Genomic DNA, 16,352 nt, shown 5'->3' with positions numbered 1-16,352 from the left:
AAGCAGCTACTTACTGGACGATTATAATTTTCTGCATTTTGTGTTGATGGACAGCCAAACATGATTATCATTGTTATTTTTTTATTAGCCAACAGTTACTAGATTCTTATACAGTTCCCCAAAGCTTTCTAACAGCTAACCACTCTTGGCTAGAAGATCACAGGTCGACGTTTGCATCTCCAAAATCCAATTGGGCCTGAGAAAATTTCAGCATTGCATTGCTCATTGGCAGCTTAACTGCCAATAGTTAACTTGGACTTGTTTCTCTCCATTAGTAGTGCTGAAGTTTTCTTCTATGCTCCTTCATCGATTTTTCACAGCTTCCAGCACAGTTACTGTCTACTATCAAATTCTAATCCTCAAGAAAATGAGGTGCACTTATCTGCAGCATTGTGTCTCTCTGTGGCACTCCATACTGATGACTCTTGGGGTGCTGGTGTCATAGATTTAGATATTTCAAATTTATTGTTGCTGTGTTATTTGACAAATCAGGACCTAGCTTTTGGCCACAAGAGAAAATAGTTGGTGAAAGACATGATCCAAATTCTCTGAACGACAGTAATCTTGGCAGAGATCATCATCTCCAATAATCTCTGCTGGATGAGGTTCAAAGGTCTCTGCAGAGAGTCAATGGTAAGAGGTTATATCATCCTTGTAGCACTGCACAGTTCAAAACACATTCCCAGATCAATTATCTTGTCTTTGCCGTCCACTGGTTAACTATAGGTGCCATGGCAATCGGCACACGCATTGTTCACTCCTGCAAGATCTTCAAATGAAAGCGTTGGTAGTTGTGGAGCAGAGCAACATGGCAGGAAACAAAACGTGAACTACAAGGTCAGGACTTATTTGGCAATCAGCTTATTCAGAAAAATGTTTCCCCTCTGAGCTGTGCCGACAGTTGTTATGCAGTTGGCCGAAAAACTGCTGAGTGCCAAGCCAACAGATGATAAACAGCACTACTAGGCAAAATGCATCATTAGAGTTTATGAGTCATCTACACAAAGCAAGATGCAACATTTTGTTTAAAATAATTCTAATAGTGAGTGGCCACAGTTAAAGTTTAAGGATTATTAAAGGAAAGATTTAGAATTGATCCTTTCGAAATTTGTAACAATCAAATCTTAATCAAAAATTTGTAATCTGAAGAAAAATAACTCGGGAGAACCACCCCCTCTGCAAGTACCTTCCCCCACAACCGTAGGAGATGCAACACCTGTTCCTATACCTCCTCCCTCGACTCTGTCCAGGGACCCCGACAGTCCTTTCAGGTTAGGCAGAGGTTCACTTGCACCTCCCCCAACCTCATCTCCTGTAAAAGTTGTTCAAAGTGTGGACTCCTATACATAGGCGAGACCAAACGTAGATTGAGCAATCGTTTCGCTGAACACTTTCACTCACTCAATAGACAATAAGCGCAGGAAAGTATCCAGAGAACCGGCCTCTCTCGTATCCAGAGAATTCCACAGACTCTCAACTCTCTGTGTGAAAAAGTGTTTCCTCATCTCCGTTCGAAATGGCTTACACCTTATTCTTAAACTGTGGCCCCTGATTCTGGACTCCCACAACATCGGGAACATGTTTCCTGCCTCTATCGTGTCCAAACCCTTAATAATCTTATATGTTTCAATAAGATTTCCTCTCATCCTGAGTATACAAGCCCAGTCGCTCCATTCTCTCAGCATATGACAGTCCCGCCATCCCGGGAATTAACTTTGTGAACCTACGCTGCATTCCCTCAATAGCAAGAACTTCCTTCCTCAAATTTGGAGAGCAAAACTGCACACAATACTCCAGGCGTGGTCTCACTAGGGCCCTGTACAACTGCAGAAGGACCTCTTTGCTCCTATACCTGGGTGTCATGGTACACCAGTCATTAAAAGTAGGCATGCAGGTGCAGCAGGCAGTGAAGAAGGCGAATGGTATGTTAGCATTCATAGCAAAAGGATTTGAGTATAGGAGCAGGGAGGTTCTACTGCAGTTGTACAGGGACTTGGTGAGGCCACACCTGGAGTATTGCGTACAGTTTTGGTCTCCTAATCTGAGGAAGGACATTCTTGCTATAGAGGGAGTACAGAGAAGGTTCACCAGACTGATTCCTGGGATGTCAGGACTTTCATATGAAGAAAGACTGGATAGACTTGGTTTGTACTCGCTAGAATTTAGAAGATTGAGGGGGGATCTTATAGAAACTTACAAAATTCTTAAGGGGTTGGACAGGCTAGATGCAGGAAGATTGTTCCCGATGTTGGGGAAGTCCAGAACAAGGGGTCACAGTTTAAGGATAAGGGGGAAATCTTTTAGGACCGAGATGAGGAAAACATTTATCACACAGAGAGTGGTGAATCTCTGGAATTCTCTGCCACAGAAGGTAGTTGAGGCCAGTTCATTGGCTATATTTAAGAGGGAGTTAGATGTGGCCCTTGTGGCTAAAGGGATCAGGGGGTATGGAGAGAAGGCAGGTACAGGATACTGAGTTGGATGATCAGCCATGATCATATTGAATGGCGGTGCAGGCTCGAAGGGCCGAATGGCCTACTCCTGCACCTATTTTCTATGTTTCTATACTCAACTACTCTTTTCATGAAGGCCAACATGCCATTCGCTTTCTACACTGCCTGCACCTGGACCTACCTGAACTCCTGGTTGCCAAACACTAATTCCTCTTCCTATTCCCACACAGACCTTTGTGTCCTGGGCCCCATCCATTGTCAGAGTGAAGCCAAATGCAAATTGGAGAAACAGCACCTCATATTTCATTTGGGCAGCTCACAACCCAGCAATATGAATATTGATTTCTCTTACTTCAAGTTACCCTTGCATCGCCTCTTTCTCCATCTCTCCCCCACCCGTTGTACTAACTTCAAAGTTGTCTTGTTGAGTCTCATTGTCTGTAACTCGTTTTCACCCAGCCCACAGCTAACAATGGCCCGTTTCTTTTATCATCGCTACTTTTTTGCATATATTTTATTCATTCCTTCTATATCTCTCTCTCTCTATATCACGATATCTCTCATTTCCTTTACCCCTGACTCAATCTGAAGAAGGTTCTCAACCCAAAATGTCACCATTCCTTTTCTCCAGAGATACTGCCTGACCTGCCGAGTTACTCCAGCTTTTTGTGTCTATCTTTGGTTTAAACCAGCATCTGCAGTTCCTTCCTACACTCTAAATTGTGGTTCCTGTTTTTCTGTTTTGTCTATCATACTCAATTCAATACAATTTATGTGTCTTTGTTGAAATGAATGATGCACAGTTCTGGATATGTGTTTTGAGAGAAGAATAAGGAATCGTGCAATACATACAGAATTAAACTGCATTATAGATGTAGTACATACAGTATACAATGGTATTGTAACAGTCTCCATTGAAAGAAGTTAGGGATGATAAGTGATGACAAATAATAAGTGTTATACATTGATGCATATGACCATAACAAATCATAAGGTCATAAGTTATAAGATCATAAGTGATAGGAGTAGAATTAGGGCACTCGACCCATTAAGTCTACTCCGCCATTCAATGAATAATGAATGAATAAAAACTTTTATTAGCCAAGTATGTATATATACAAGGAATTTGCCTAGATGCGTTGCTCGCAAAAGGATAAAAATACAATATTCAGCAGACAATTAAAAATAAAACATTATAATTTAAACATGTGAAAATAAAGTACCAGAGTAAAAAGAGGCTACAGATTTTTGGCTGTTGAGTAGAGATACTGCTAGTGGTAAAAAGCTGTTTTTATGTCTGGCTGCGGCGGCTTTGATAATCCGGAGTTGCCTCCCAGAAGGAAGTACTTCAAATAGTTTGTGGTCAGGGTGAGAGGGGTCAGATATCATCTTACCTGCTCGCTTCCTGGCCCTTGCAGTGTACAGTTCGTCAATGGGGGGGAGGCTGCAGCCAACAACTTTCTCGGCTGATCGAACGATGCGCTGCAGCCTCCGGATGTCATGCTTGGTGGCTGAGCCAAACCAGACCATGATGGAGAAGGTGAGGCCAGACTCTATGATGGTAGTGTAAAACTGGACCATCACTGCCTGTGGCAGGTTGTGTTTCCTTAACTGCCGCAGGAAGTATATCCTCTGTTGGGCCTTTTTGACTGGAGTCGATGGTGTCCTGGAGATGATGGATCCGAGGAATTTAAATGACTCCACAGTTGTGACTGTAGTGTGGTTGATGAGGGGAGGGGGAGCTCTCCTAAAGTCTACAATCAATTCCACTGTCTTAAGAGCATTGAGCTCCACATTGTTGCGATGGCACCAGGACGCCAGCTGTGTCACCTCCTGTCTGTAGGAAGATTCCTCCCCATCCTGGATCAGTCCAATCAGGGTTGTGTCGTCCGCAAACTTAAGCTTGACAGAGGAGTCTGGATGTGCAGTCATTGGTGTAGAGAGAGTAGAGGAGAGTGGGGAGTACACAGCCTTGCGGTACTCCTGTGCTGAGGTTCAGCGGGTCCTAGATGTACATTGGCTGATTTATCTCTCCCTTCTAACCCCATTCTCCTGCCTTCTCCCCATAACCTCTGATACCCGTACTAATCTTTGCCTTAAATATATTCACTGACCTTGCGTCCACAGCATTCTGTGACAAAGAATTCCACAGATTCACCACCCTGTGAATCCAATCTGCTGTGGCAGCATCCCAATTGTAACGTCAAATATTTGCACATCAAAGATAGCAACTGCATTAACAAATGTGTACCAATGTATTCAAGATACTACAATACAATACAATACAAACGGCGCGACTTTCGTCAGCAGCGGCCTCTGCAGTCCGTCTGCGTTTTTATTATTTTATGTCTTATGTTTTTATGTAGTTTTTGTTATTTTTGTTGGGGTATGTGTATGGGGGGGGTGGGGGTGGTGTGGTGTGGGGGGGGGGGGGGGGGGTACTTTTAAATCTCTCCCTGCACGGGAGACCCGACCTTTTCGTTGTCGGGTCTCCATTGTCGTTGGGGCTGCAACGAGGAGCGGCCTCCAACAGGAAGACCGGGGGCTATGGTGCCGACTACTCACCTCACCGTCGCGGAGCTGGCCGAGTCCAGAGCGGGTGGAGCTGTGGTGGACGCTGCTGCGGCCCGACCTCCGGAGATTCGGTGGCTGCAACTGCGGGTTTGGCGGGCGGCACCGGGAGCCCGCGGGTCCCTGGAGGGAGACCGCTTTTCAGGGCTTCCGCAATGGCGACTTCTCCCGCCCGAATTGCGGGGTTGAAGATTACCTGAGCGGGGCCTTACAGCACCGCCCCGCGCGGCTTGGAATGGCTGCGGGACTGCGAGCGCGCGCCGGGGGCTCTAACAACTAGACCCGGTGTGCGGCCTTGCATCACCCGGCGTGGCTTTAATGGCCGCGGGACAATTCGCCATCGCCCGCCGGGGGCTTTGACTTTGACTTTGACTCTGACATCGGGGGGGGGGAGTGCAGTGGAGAGATAAGTTTTTTTGGCCTTCCATCACAGCAATGTGATGGATGTTTATGTAAATTATGTTGTGTCTTGGGTCTATTTGTTTGTAATGTATGGCTGCAGAAACGATATTTCGTTTGGACCTCAAGGGGTCCAAATGACAATAAATTGAATTGTATTGTATTGTATTGTATAACATCGGTAGTGGGGAAACTGCTAGAGTCAGTTATTAAAGATGGGATAGCAGCACATTTGGAAAGTGGTGAAATCATTGGACAAAGTCAGCATGGATTTACAAAAGGTAAATCATGTCTGACGAATCTTATAGAATTTTTCGAGGATGTAACTAGTAGCGTGGATAGGGGAGAACCAGTGGATGTGGTGTATCTGGACTTCCAGAAGGCTTTCGACAAAGTCCCACATAAGAGATTAGTATACAAACTTAAAGCACACGGCATTGGGGGTTCAGTATTGATGTGGATAGAGAACTGGCTGGCAAACAGGAAGCAAAGAGTAGGAGTAAACGGGTCTTTTTCACAATGGCAGGCAGTGACTAGTGGGGTACCGCAAGGCTCAGTGCTGGGACCCCAGCTATTTACAATATATATTAATGATCTGGATGAGGGAATTGAAGGCAATATCTCCAAGTTTGCGGATGACACTAAGCTGGGGGGCAGTGTTAGCTGTGAGGAGGATGCTAGGAGACTGCAAGGTGACTTGGATAGGCTGGGTGAGTGGGCAAATGTTTGGCAGATGCAGTATAATGTGGATAAATGTGAGGTTATCCATTTTGGTGGCAAAAACAGGAAAGCAGACTATTATCTAAATGGTGGCCGACTAGGAAAAGGGGAGATGCAGCGAGACCTGGGTGTCATGGTACACCAGTCATTGAAAGTGGGCATGCAGGTGCAGCAGGCAGTGAAGAAAGCGAATGGTATGTTAGCTTTCATAGCAAAAGGATTTGAGTATAGGAGCAGGGAGGTTCTACTGCAGTTGTACAGGGTCTTGGTGAGACCACACCTGGAGTATTGCGTACAGTTTTGGTCTCCAAATCTGAGGAAGGACATTATTGCCATAGAGGGAGTGCAGAGAAGGTTCACCAGACTGATTCCTGGGATGTCAGGACTGTCTTATGAAGAAAGACTGGATAGACTTGGTTTATACTCTCTAGAATTTAGGAGATTGAGAGGGGATCTTATAGAAATTTACAAAATTCTTAAGGGGTTGGACAGGCTAGATGCAGGAAGATTGCTCCCGATGTTGGGGAAGTCCAGGACAAGGGGTCACAGCTTAAGGATAAGGGGGAAATCCTTTAAAACCGAGATGAGAAGAACTTTTTTCACACAGAGAGTGGTGAATCTCTGGAACTCTCTGCCACAGAGGGTAGTCGAGGCCAGTTCATTGGCTATATTTAAGAGGGAGTTAGATGTGGCCATTGTGGCTAAGGGGATCAGAGGGTATGGAGAGAAGGCAGGTACGGGATACTGAGTTGGATGATCAGCCATGATCATATTGAATGGCGGTGCAGGCTCGAAGGACCGAATGGCCTACTCCTGCACCTAATTTCTATGTTTCTATGTTTCTATCCAACACCAACAGATAATCATTATTAGCAAATGACATCCAAGGCAAATTACATTGAGCAAAGAGCTGTGGTTAAGCAATTGGTTTAATGGTTACAATTCCAAATAATTTTTTTCCCATGAATCATCAATTAACTCCATTTGTTCATCACCCTATGGTTTATCTGCTACAGTGACAACCTTGAATATATCTTTCAAAAAGCCACAACGGCATTTCTTCATTTCATGGAGTCATACAGCTCTATGTTACCATAGTTGGATAGACACAATGCAGAGCTTCCTTTGGTTTACCACCCCCCCCCCCCCCCCCCCCCCCCCCCCTCAAATAGACAGCAATTTAATACAACTTAATTTTTCTTTCAACCATGTTTAACTGAGTTAAACCAAAATTTGCTGGAACCAAACAGTCAGCTGTTAAATGGGTTTCATTCTGAGGGAAGATATTAGTCATTCTTCATGACTGACTGCACTCCCTTCTCTGCCTCATGCACCACTCCAACAGTGATGCTTTTAGTGGTATAATTTTAGATGATTCACCAGAGACTGTCTGGAGTCTAATTTATCCTTGGCCAAGTATTGAAATAGGATATTGCTGAGAGGCTTATGCTATTGGATATTGCTGAGAGGCAACAGATGTATGCATCAATAAATATTATATGGGGAAATGCATCTCTGGCTGTTCGTATTAAATCTTTCTATAATAGGGACAGAGTGCTCTGAAAGTCATTTTGTTGGCTTCATTAGAATAAACATTGATGAACAAGCAATTCAAATGGCCCTCATTATCATCATCACCATCATCATATCAGTCATGAAGAATGACTAATATCATCATATCATATGCTTATTAAAACTGTGTGTGTGTGTGTGTGTGTGTGTGTGTGTGTGTGTGTGTGTGTGTGTGTGTGTGTGTGTGTGTGTGTGTGTGTGTGTGTGTGTGTGTGTGTGTGTGTGTGTGTGTGTGTGTGTGTGTGTGTGTGTGTGTGTGTGTGTGTGTGTGTGTGTGTGTGTGTGTGTGTGTCCCCCGTTCTTCAAGGCGCAGAAACAACGAGCAAGTTCTGCAGATCCCAAGGTCACCAGCTTGCTTTTGACCCCCCACCTGGCTTGTCACCCCGCCCCCCCACCCCTCAAACTCTCTCCCCCCCTCTAACCTCTCACCCCCCCGCTAAACTCTCTGCCCCCTCGCGCGCCCCTCTCTCCTCCCCTCCCTCTCTGTGCCTCTGTGTCCCTCTCTGTGTCCATCTCTCCCCACTACCCTTCTCCGCACCTCCTCTCTCCCCACTCCTCTCTACCCTCTACCCCCCTTCCACATCCTCTCTCCCCTCCTCTCTTTCCCTCCTATCTCTCCCCATCCCCCTCCCTCCCCTCCTCTCTCTCCCCTCCTCTCTCTCTCCCCTTCGCTCTGCTCTCTCCCCCTGCTCTCTCTCCCCCTCCTCTCTCTCTCCTCCACTCTCTCTCCACCTCCCCCTCTCCCCCCCCTCGGGACCCAACTGGTCCCCCTTGGTCTAGTTATTATTAAATTATTATTATTATTATTATTGTAATGGTAGTAAACAAAAGACTGTTTGACATAATGGTATCTGTAATGGTATGGTTGGCTTTGTTGTTTAGAAATGCCAGTAAATGATAAGGTCACAATAAGTAGATACATTTCAGGCTGGGGAGACGTAACAAGCAAAGTAGCCTCGGGATTGGTTCTTGGCCCTCAATTGTTGACTATTTACATTAATGTCCTGAAGAACTTAAGGTTTTCAAGTTTGCGGATGATACAAAAATAGATGTAAAGGTATGTTGTGATGTGAACGTTGTTATTCTGTAACAGGATATAGATAGATTGAGTGTTTAGACATAAACCTGGCAAATGGAGTTTAATGTGAGGAAGTGTTAGGTCATGCCCAGGTAAAAGGAATTAAAAGATGGATTGTTACCAAAGCGAGAATTTAATGAAATTCCGAAGGATCCAGGCGTTCTCATGCATGAATCACAAAAGGTTAGCAAGAAAGTCCCACAAGTAATTGATAAATGGCACGTTCACCTTTATTATTGCTAAGGGGTTGGAGTTTAAGATTAGGTATGTTTTGTTGCAGTTGTTCGAGACGCTGGTGAGGCCACACCATGCACAGTTTCGGATTCCTTATCCAAAAAATAATACAGCCGCATTGAAGACAATCCGAAGAAGATACACTAAATGTGTGGCATAGTGGCTAGCTTACAGCGCCAGAGGCCCCGATTCCATCCTGACTCTAAGTGCTGTCTGTACAGAGTTTGTACATTCTCCCTGTCACCTGTGGGTTTTCCCCAGGTGCTCCAGTTTCCTTCCACTTTCGAAAGGTATGCAGGTTTGTAGGTTAATTGGCTTCTGTAAATTGTCCCTTGTGTATAGGAAAAAGAGAATGTACAGGTGATCGCTGGTCGCCATGGACTCGATGGGCCGTAGGGCCTGTATTCATGTTAAAAACTAAAACTAAGCTGAACTAAACGAGAGGGTTGCCCCCATCACATTTAAATGGGGACATAAGAGGCCAATCATTTAAAACTGAAGCCGTAGAAATGTATTCTATCATGGGCTAGTGAATTTGGGGTTTTCGCTGTCCCCAAAGGTGGTAGAAATCAGATCATGTGATATATTTATGGTGAAGATCGATAAATGTTTTAAACTCAGAGGAATTGATGTTTTGGGAGAAATGGTACAGAAAATGAGTTGAAACCAGCCAAGATCAGCCATGATCATATTGCATGGTGGCTCAGGCATGCGGGGCCTGTGGACCTTCTCCTTCTCCTACTTTCCTGTGTTCTTGTGTCCAAAATATTCCAAATTAGCTACAGATTTCATCTGGTTTAGCACCATAACATTGATGTGGTCAAAATGCATCTATTTTCTTTTCAAAAACAACTGAATGCAGATGCAACTTGACACAAAAACTATTGTTACTGCTATGCGTCAGCAAATCTAATCCATGAACATGCAGTTTAAAATTGCAAATTCCAAATAATTCTGCCGTTTTGGGGGCTCAATCTGCCAAAATGGTCCTCTGTTGGATTTCCCATTGGCACTGGGTAAATGTGCCAAATCCAGCACCAGGTTATTTCAATGAGAATTGTAGGAATGTGGAAAAGGGAGCAAAGGGGATGTAAATTCCTTTATTGACAGTTTTATTTGTTTTTTAAATCTTTTTTTAAAAAAAATTTTAAACTTTTTTTTTAAATTGTGCTTCATTATTAAATGTATTATGTGACAGTAACATTTATAGGAATGTAAACTTTCTGATTTGATAACTGGTAAAACAAAAGACAGAAAATTGGCTAACTGTCAGATACTTTTACGGGAGTTATGGAGAGGTGTTTCTTCCCTCAGGTCAAGTGGCCTGGAGTCCATGATGCATGATCTCATGAACTCATGTATGGCTTTCGCATCTGGATGAAATAAGCTTGTGAGGTGACAATTGGTGACAATTGCAAGTTGCTTACATAGGCCATCATCTTTCACACTTGTGGTGTATCTATACATATCATCTTTTATTTTATCTCTAAGGGTTTTCCAGGAGATATTGGACCACCAGGGCAAAATGGTCCAGAAGGCCAAAAGGTGAGCAGATTTATATGTCTTTTCCATTCCGGCAAACAATTAGACAACTAAAACAATGTCCTCACTTCAATATTTGGTTATCTTTCAAAAAAGTGTCCTTACTTGATAAACAGTACTTGTATTTTTATAAATACCTCACTAATTATTTTAAAAAGTAACAAATGCTGGAAGACCTCAATTTGGAAAGTCAGATGTGTTGGCTGCAGTAGTTATTCCCTTACAAAGATAAACTACATTTAAGTTTCTTTATTTTTTTTTACAGGGGAAACCTGGAGCACGAGGTCTACCTGGACCACAGGGCATGGGTGGCCGAGAGGTAAGTCCTGAGAGAAAACTGTATTGATCAGTAAAGAGTGGGAATAATTGGATCCTTCTCAGGTTGATAGGATGGAGCATCCGGATCAATAATAATAATAATAAATTTTATATTTAATGGGCGCCTTTCATACAAAATCTCAAGGACACCTTACATAGTAAACATATAATCGGAATATAACAATAAGGACATCACAGAGACACAAATTAAAAACAGGATTCAATCCAAAAACAGAAAATCAAAAACACAGTGTGAAGAGGGAGCAGCGGCAACCAATTCATGCCAGCGTCCACTCTCTCTTCACGGCAGCCATCTTGGACACAGACCTACAAGACAAAAAAATCATCCCCCCACAGTGGATAGCACTGTGGAGGAAGGCACAATGTCCAGTCCCCACCCCATGTTCACCCCAAAGTCAGGCCTATTGAGGCCACCGCAATTGCCTCTACGGAGGCCCGATGTCCCTGGCCGTTCTCACCGGGTGGTCTTGCCCCGGCGTCGGGAGAGTCCTCTCGGCGGCTGGGCTACCTGGAACGGCCGCTTCTTGGTTGGAGGTTTGTAGGTTAATTCGTTTTGGTAAAATTGTAAATTGTCCCTAGTGGGTTGGATAGTGTTAGTGTACAGGGTGATCGCTGGTCAGCGTGGCCTCAATGGGCCGAAGGGCCTGTTTTTGTGCTGTATCTCTAAAGTCTAAATAGTATTTATAGCACGATATTTAAAAAAATTGGCAACTCAGATCAACAGACGTGTTTCCCAATTTATGGAAATAAACTTCTGGTTTCTTCATTCCAATTAACAAAGACTATGCAGGTGAGATAATGCCGATAATCCTCCTATTGCAGTTATTTTAGCATGTCCACGGAGTAAGATGCCTTTGAAGTAAAAATGTTAATGCGTTTTACAATAACCAGTGCATATTATTAATTGACATTCGCTTTTCACATGCTTTATTAAAGGGGGATGAAGGACCAAGTGGACCTTTGGGAGATCCAGGCCCTGAGGTATGCTTAAAATATCAGACTTTCTTTGGTATCAATGGAACCACGAAGAACCTGGAATAAGTTATGGTCAGGCAAAGTTTAATTGTTTAACTAACTTAATACCTTGAAGCAAAGTGCTGGATAGAATAAAAGGAGCAGACATATTCTCATTAGATCTCTTCGCAGCCCTTTGCTGTACAAAAAAGTGAGATGAGAGTATGAGATGAAATCTGTCCTTAACTTTGGAATAGATTCAAGCAAGTGTAGTATTTAAGAGCCCTGGTAAAACTGATGAGTGTGAATCAAAGGCACACTTCCACTGATTCAAGTGATACCTCACACAAAGGAAGATGATCGTGGTTGTTGAAGTTGGTTATCTCATGCCCAAAAAATTACCGCAAGACTTCCTCAGGGCAATACCCTAGCCCAACCACCTTCAGCTGTTTTTTACAGACCTTACCTACATTTTTAAGATGAGAAGATGGCATGATCATTAATGTCCAATTCTATTTGCATGGTTACAAGCAAATCCACAATATCAAACCATACAATTTTTGTTTTTTTCAGTATGTATTCGCATAACAGTAGTAACTACCAATATCCCACTGTTGGGTGGCTATTGGAGAGTATGATGCTTGTACAAGCAATTAGAAATTTGCTGTACCCTAATGCCCTAGGAAAAGACTTCCTTATCCTAGTCCAATGTATTCAATGATTCACGAGATCTTAAATATTCCACAAAGCTGTAATATTCTACTCATAACAATTTTTCTTTCACCTGGAGATCTGATAATTTCATTTCTATAATAATTCAATTTGAGTTATTTTATTCGTCAAATAATTAAATATGTTAATTGGACTTTAAAGAATTTTCCAGCATTTTGTAAAGTTTTAGTAATTTGTCTTTAACTGGCACAATTAAAATTGCAACTGACTATTGTGGATAATCTAAGGACGTGAGAGTTGAAAAAGGAAGCAATAGGATGTAAAATCTAATCTACAGTATCTCTATTCCCCAGTCTTCAAAATTTTCTCAGATTTTACAACCCGCTATCTTTTCCAAATCGAATATTCTCAAATCAAACACAACTTTCAGTCAATTGCAATTTTCATTGAACCAGTTAATGACTCATTATAGTGAGAACTCTGCAAAATTTGAAGGGGAAAATGGGAAGCATAATTTGGAGGAAGGAAATGCTGAGTGGGACAAGTGAGAACTCTGAGTGTACATTTTAAAGGACAAAGGAATAGATCAGACTCATGGGAAAGGTTTGATGCAATCTTGAATGATATGCAGAAATGACATTGACTAAGATTTAAGTGCAGAAACATTGAACAAAATTTTGGGGAAGAAAGCTTAGGAAAGAGCACAAATTGGAATTTTAAAGGAAGATGACATGGGCAATTTGAAGGATGCATTGACTGAAATTTGCAGGATAGAGTGAAAGACAAGATTTGAAATGAGGATGCAGGAAGCAAACAAAATTTGGAGGAAGCAAACTATGGAAAAAGCGATGTAAACAAGAATTTGGCAGTTCCGATCGAGATTTGGCCAATCATTGTTACTGATTTGATTAATCAAATTTAAGAAATAACATTTAGAACAATTGAATTTGTGACTAACAGATTTCTGGGATGGTTTGTATGTGGTATGACTTGAATATCTGCACACTGAACATAGATTTGTAACAGACCGCATATCAATTGAAACTGGCATCTTGATTGATACATTGAATAATCAAATTTTCATTACAGAATGAATCACATTAGGGATAAGATTCACCCTGTCATTGATAGGAAAGTGAAGGCTGCATTGCTTACAGATTTCTCATTGAATAGGAGATGGGTGAAGATCTTATTTGCTGATTACAAGTAAAATCTAGGTGTTCAACTTATTTTTGTGTTGAGTCAGTAAGTAATATCCCTGATGGAAATGGAATGTTTTAATTTAAATAACTTAAGTAAATGACAAAGCTGGCATGACACACTGATTCATTTAAAAAAAACTCCCCTTAAGATCCTCTCAATATGACTCAAGCACCAACTCAGAAAGATACTCTTCACAGTGTGAATTTTCCCATTTCTCACATGTCCATTCTTGTGGTCAATTTCTGTGCCAGTATGTGCTGAAGGTTTGCCAGCTTTGTGAAGCAAGTCTGTTCTTGTTAACATCTGGCTTGCCACTGAACAGACTTATTTCGCATGGTATCTGTACCGTAAAGAAAGAAGAGACTTTCATCCCAGCAGTTTGGATTGCTTTCAAACCCATACACCAGATATGAAAGAACAAGGTGCTAACCCAATAAATGACAACATTCCACATTAGTGATGACATTTTACAGCATACCATTCCTTCAGAATAATGTCAACTGTTAAACTCTGGGCTAATCCAAATCTTAAAGAGACCAGAGGTCTCCTGATACATTTAAGTAAAGGCTTTTTATGATAGACCAGTGAAACGCATAAAACAAGAAGGTCTCAGCCTGAATGGCTTTTTGGTTGTGTTAGGTGCAGCGATTTCAGCTGTGCAGGCACAATGTCATACAATTGGTCGAGGAAACACTGGACTAAAAAGCAGTTAAAAGTAATCTGCAAAGATTTATATTACTATTTCTAAGTCAACATATGCTTTATGCCTTTATGCTTGGTGGAAGCTTGTAAATGTTATGTCAATCAATGTTAAGTATGAGTAATATTAAATGAGTCTTGGCATCACCAATTCTGAAACACTGTTTCTCAAACAATATCGAAAGTGTTTGTTCTGTGATCCACTTGAATTTCCGACCATGGAGGAGAGTTTCACCCACCTGGGACATCTATCAGGAATTTGTACAAGAGCTGCCTGTAATGTTCCTACTCCTAATTGTGTGGAATGCATTCCACTTGGGCAGGTCCCCAAATTTCAAGGGCTATATGATGTATTACACCAATGTACTGAGGTAGCCCCCAACTTTTAAAGACATTTACAATTCTTCTCAATGGGTTTTGGAATGGATCTATTATTCAAGCATGTGGTATTAATTTCTTTCTATTTATGTGTATTATTCTAGGGACGTCCTGGGAGGAGAGGATTTCCAGGCAAACCAGGACCTGATGGTCCTAAGGTAAAGAATACATGGATATACAACATTGATCATATTTTGACTGCTCCGTGTGCATTTAACTAGAATTACAGCTAAACAGTAAAATCTAAAATGCATTTCAAGAAATGTTTCCTCCAACATTTCACGATCACATTACACTAAAGTTCATTGATGTCCTCTGAGAGATGTCCTAACTTCATTTGATAGTACCAGAATATAACTTTAGCTTTAATAAATATTTATTAAAGTAAATTGTCATATTACAAACAATTTGTGCATGGATTAGAGAGAAATATGATTCTGGATAGAAATGCAATTCTTTACCAAAATCTCTAAAATGAGGCTGGTCCTTGTTTAAATTGAAATTGTGGCAGATTGAACCAAACTTAGCACTGTTTAGTTTCATATTAAGTATAAGTTAACAAAAATATATATCAGCAAATTCTTTATCCCATTTTATGTTTTGCCACCGAGGCAGGAATTGTGCAGTGAGGATATATTGGCTGCCTGGGAGAGATTAAATTCTAACATCATGTTTGCAGATGGCCCTGTACGTTTTGAAAACAGGCATTTCTGTGATTTCTAGCCCAAAAGAATATCAAGATTCTGGGAGCATGACACCCCAATGGAAAGACACACCATATTATATTGCCCATATGATTCTTTTTCCAGTTGGGAGGAGAACATATGAATCCATGAAAATGATTTAAATTGATCTTTTAGTGTCACTTTTGCCAGATTGCCAGTCACTGGTCATTGTTTTAAGACGTAATTTGCGAATTTATTGGAACTATTACAAAAAACAGGCACAGGATCCAGACATCCCACGGGTGATGTGTAATTGGCCAGAGTGCTGATGTAAATGGAGCTGTGGTATCTGTGAGCTCCAACTTGAATTAAAATCAATTCTCTTGCCTGACACTCACAAAGCAAGTTCATGTTTTATTGAGTATTAAACATTCTGTGGACTCAAAACATTCTTAATTTTGTGCTTTTTTTAGGAAGAAATGTGTGAAACTTTCTAAAGTTGTGCACTTTTTCATAATTATAGTCACACTTACACCATAACATTACACACACAAGAGTGAATCAGAGATTATAATCATTTCCTTGCACAGCCATAGTTTTTCTTGTGACGGTCCGTGCCAGTACACTGTACCAGCACCTCTAATGTGACACGTATGTTTATTAATCATGCTTAGCGATTGGACAATATAAGTGAATGAATTAGAACATTTATTTATTTAGAATTAGAATTTAGTTATTATAAATTAAATATCCCCAATGTTGGGTATGTTAATGGAAAAAAATTGTTGATAAATATAACTTAATTTTAATTGAGATGTGTACTGGTACATTTTTGTCTAGAAGTAAGGCACTTTGCTCAGCACACAGCCTATC

The 16,352-nt window shown here is 41.6% G+C and overlaps 1 protein-coding gene across 2 annotated transcripts in view; it reads left to right on the top strand.

Annotated features, from left to right (window-relative positions):
- Positions 1–16,352, top strand: part of col27a1 (collagen type XXVII alpha 1 chain) — a 323,681-nt gene that overhangs the window by 173,663 nt on the left and 133,666 nt on the right. For both annotated transcript variants that reach the window (XM_033048904.1, XM_033048906.1), the window contains exons 20-23: positions 10,519–10,572; positions 10,835–10,888; positions 11,845–11,889; positions 14,919–14,972. In XM_033048904.1, coding sequence (XP_032904795.1) covers positions 10,519–10,572; positions 10,835–10,888; positions 11,845–11,889; positions 14,919–14,972 — 207 coding nt within the window. The remainder of the gene's footprint in view (positions 1–10,518; positions 10,573–10,834; positions 10,889–11,844; positions 11,890–14,918; positions 14,973–16,352) is intronic.

This window comes from Amblyraja radiata, chromosome 32 (genome assembly GCF_010909765.2).
Source record: "Amblyraja radiata isolate CabotCenter1 chromosome 32, sAmbRad1.1.pri, whole genome shotgun sequence".
NCBI lineage: Eukaryota > Metazoa > Chordata > Chondrichthyes > Rajiformes > Rajidae > Amblyraja > Amblyraja radiata.
Note: the sequence above shows the minus strand (reverse complement) of the source record. Positions and strands in the feature narration are given on the sequence as shown.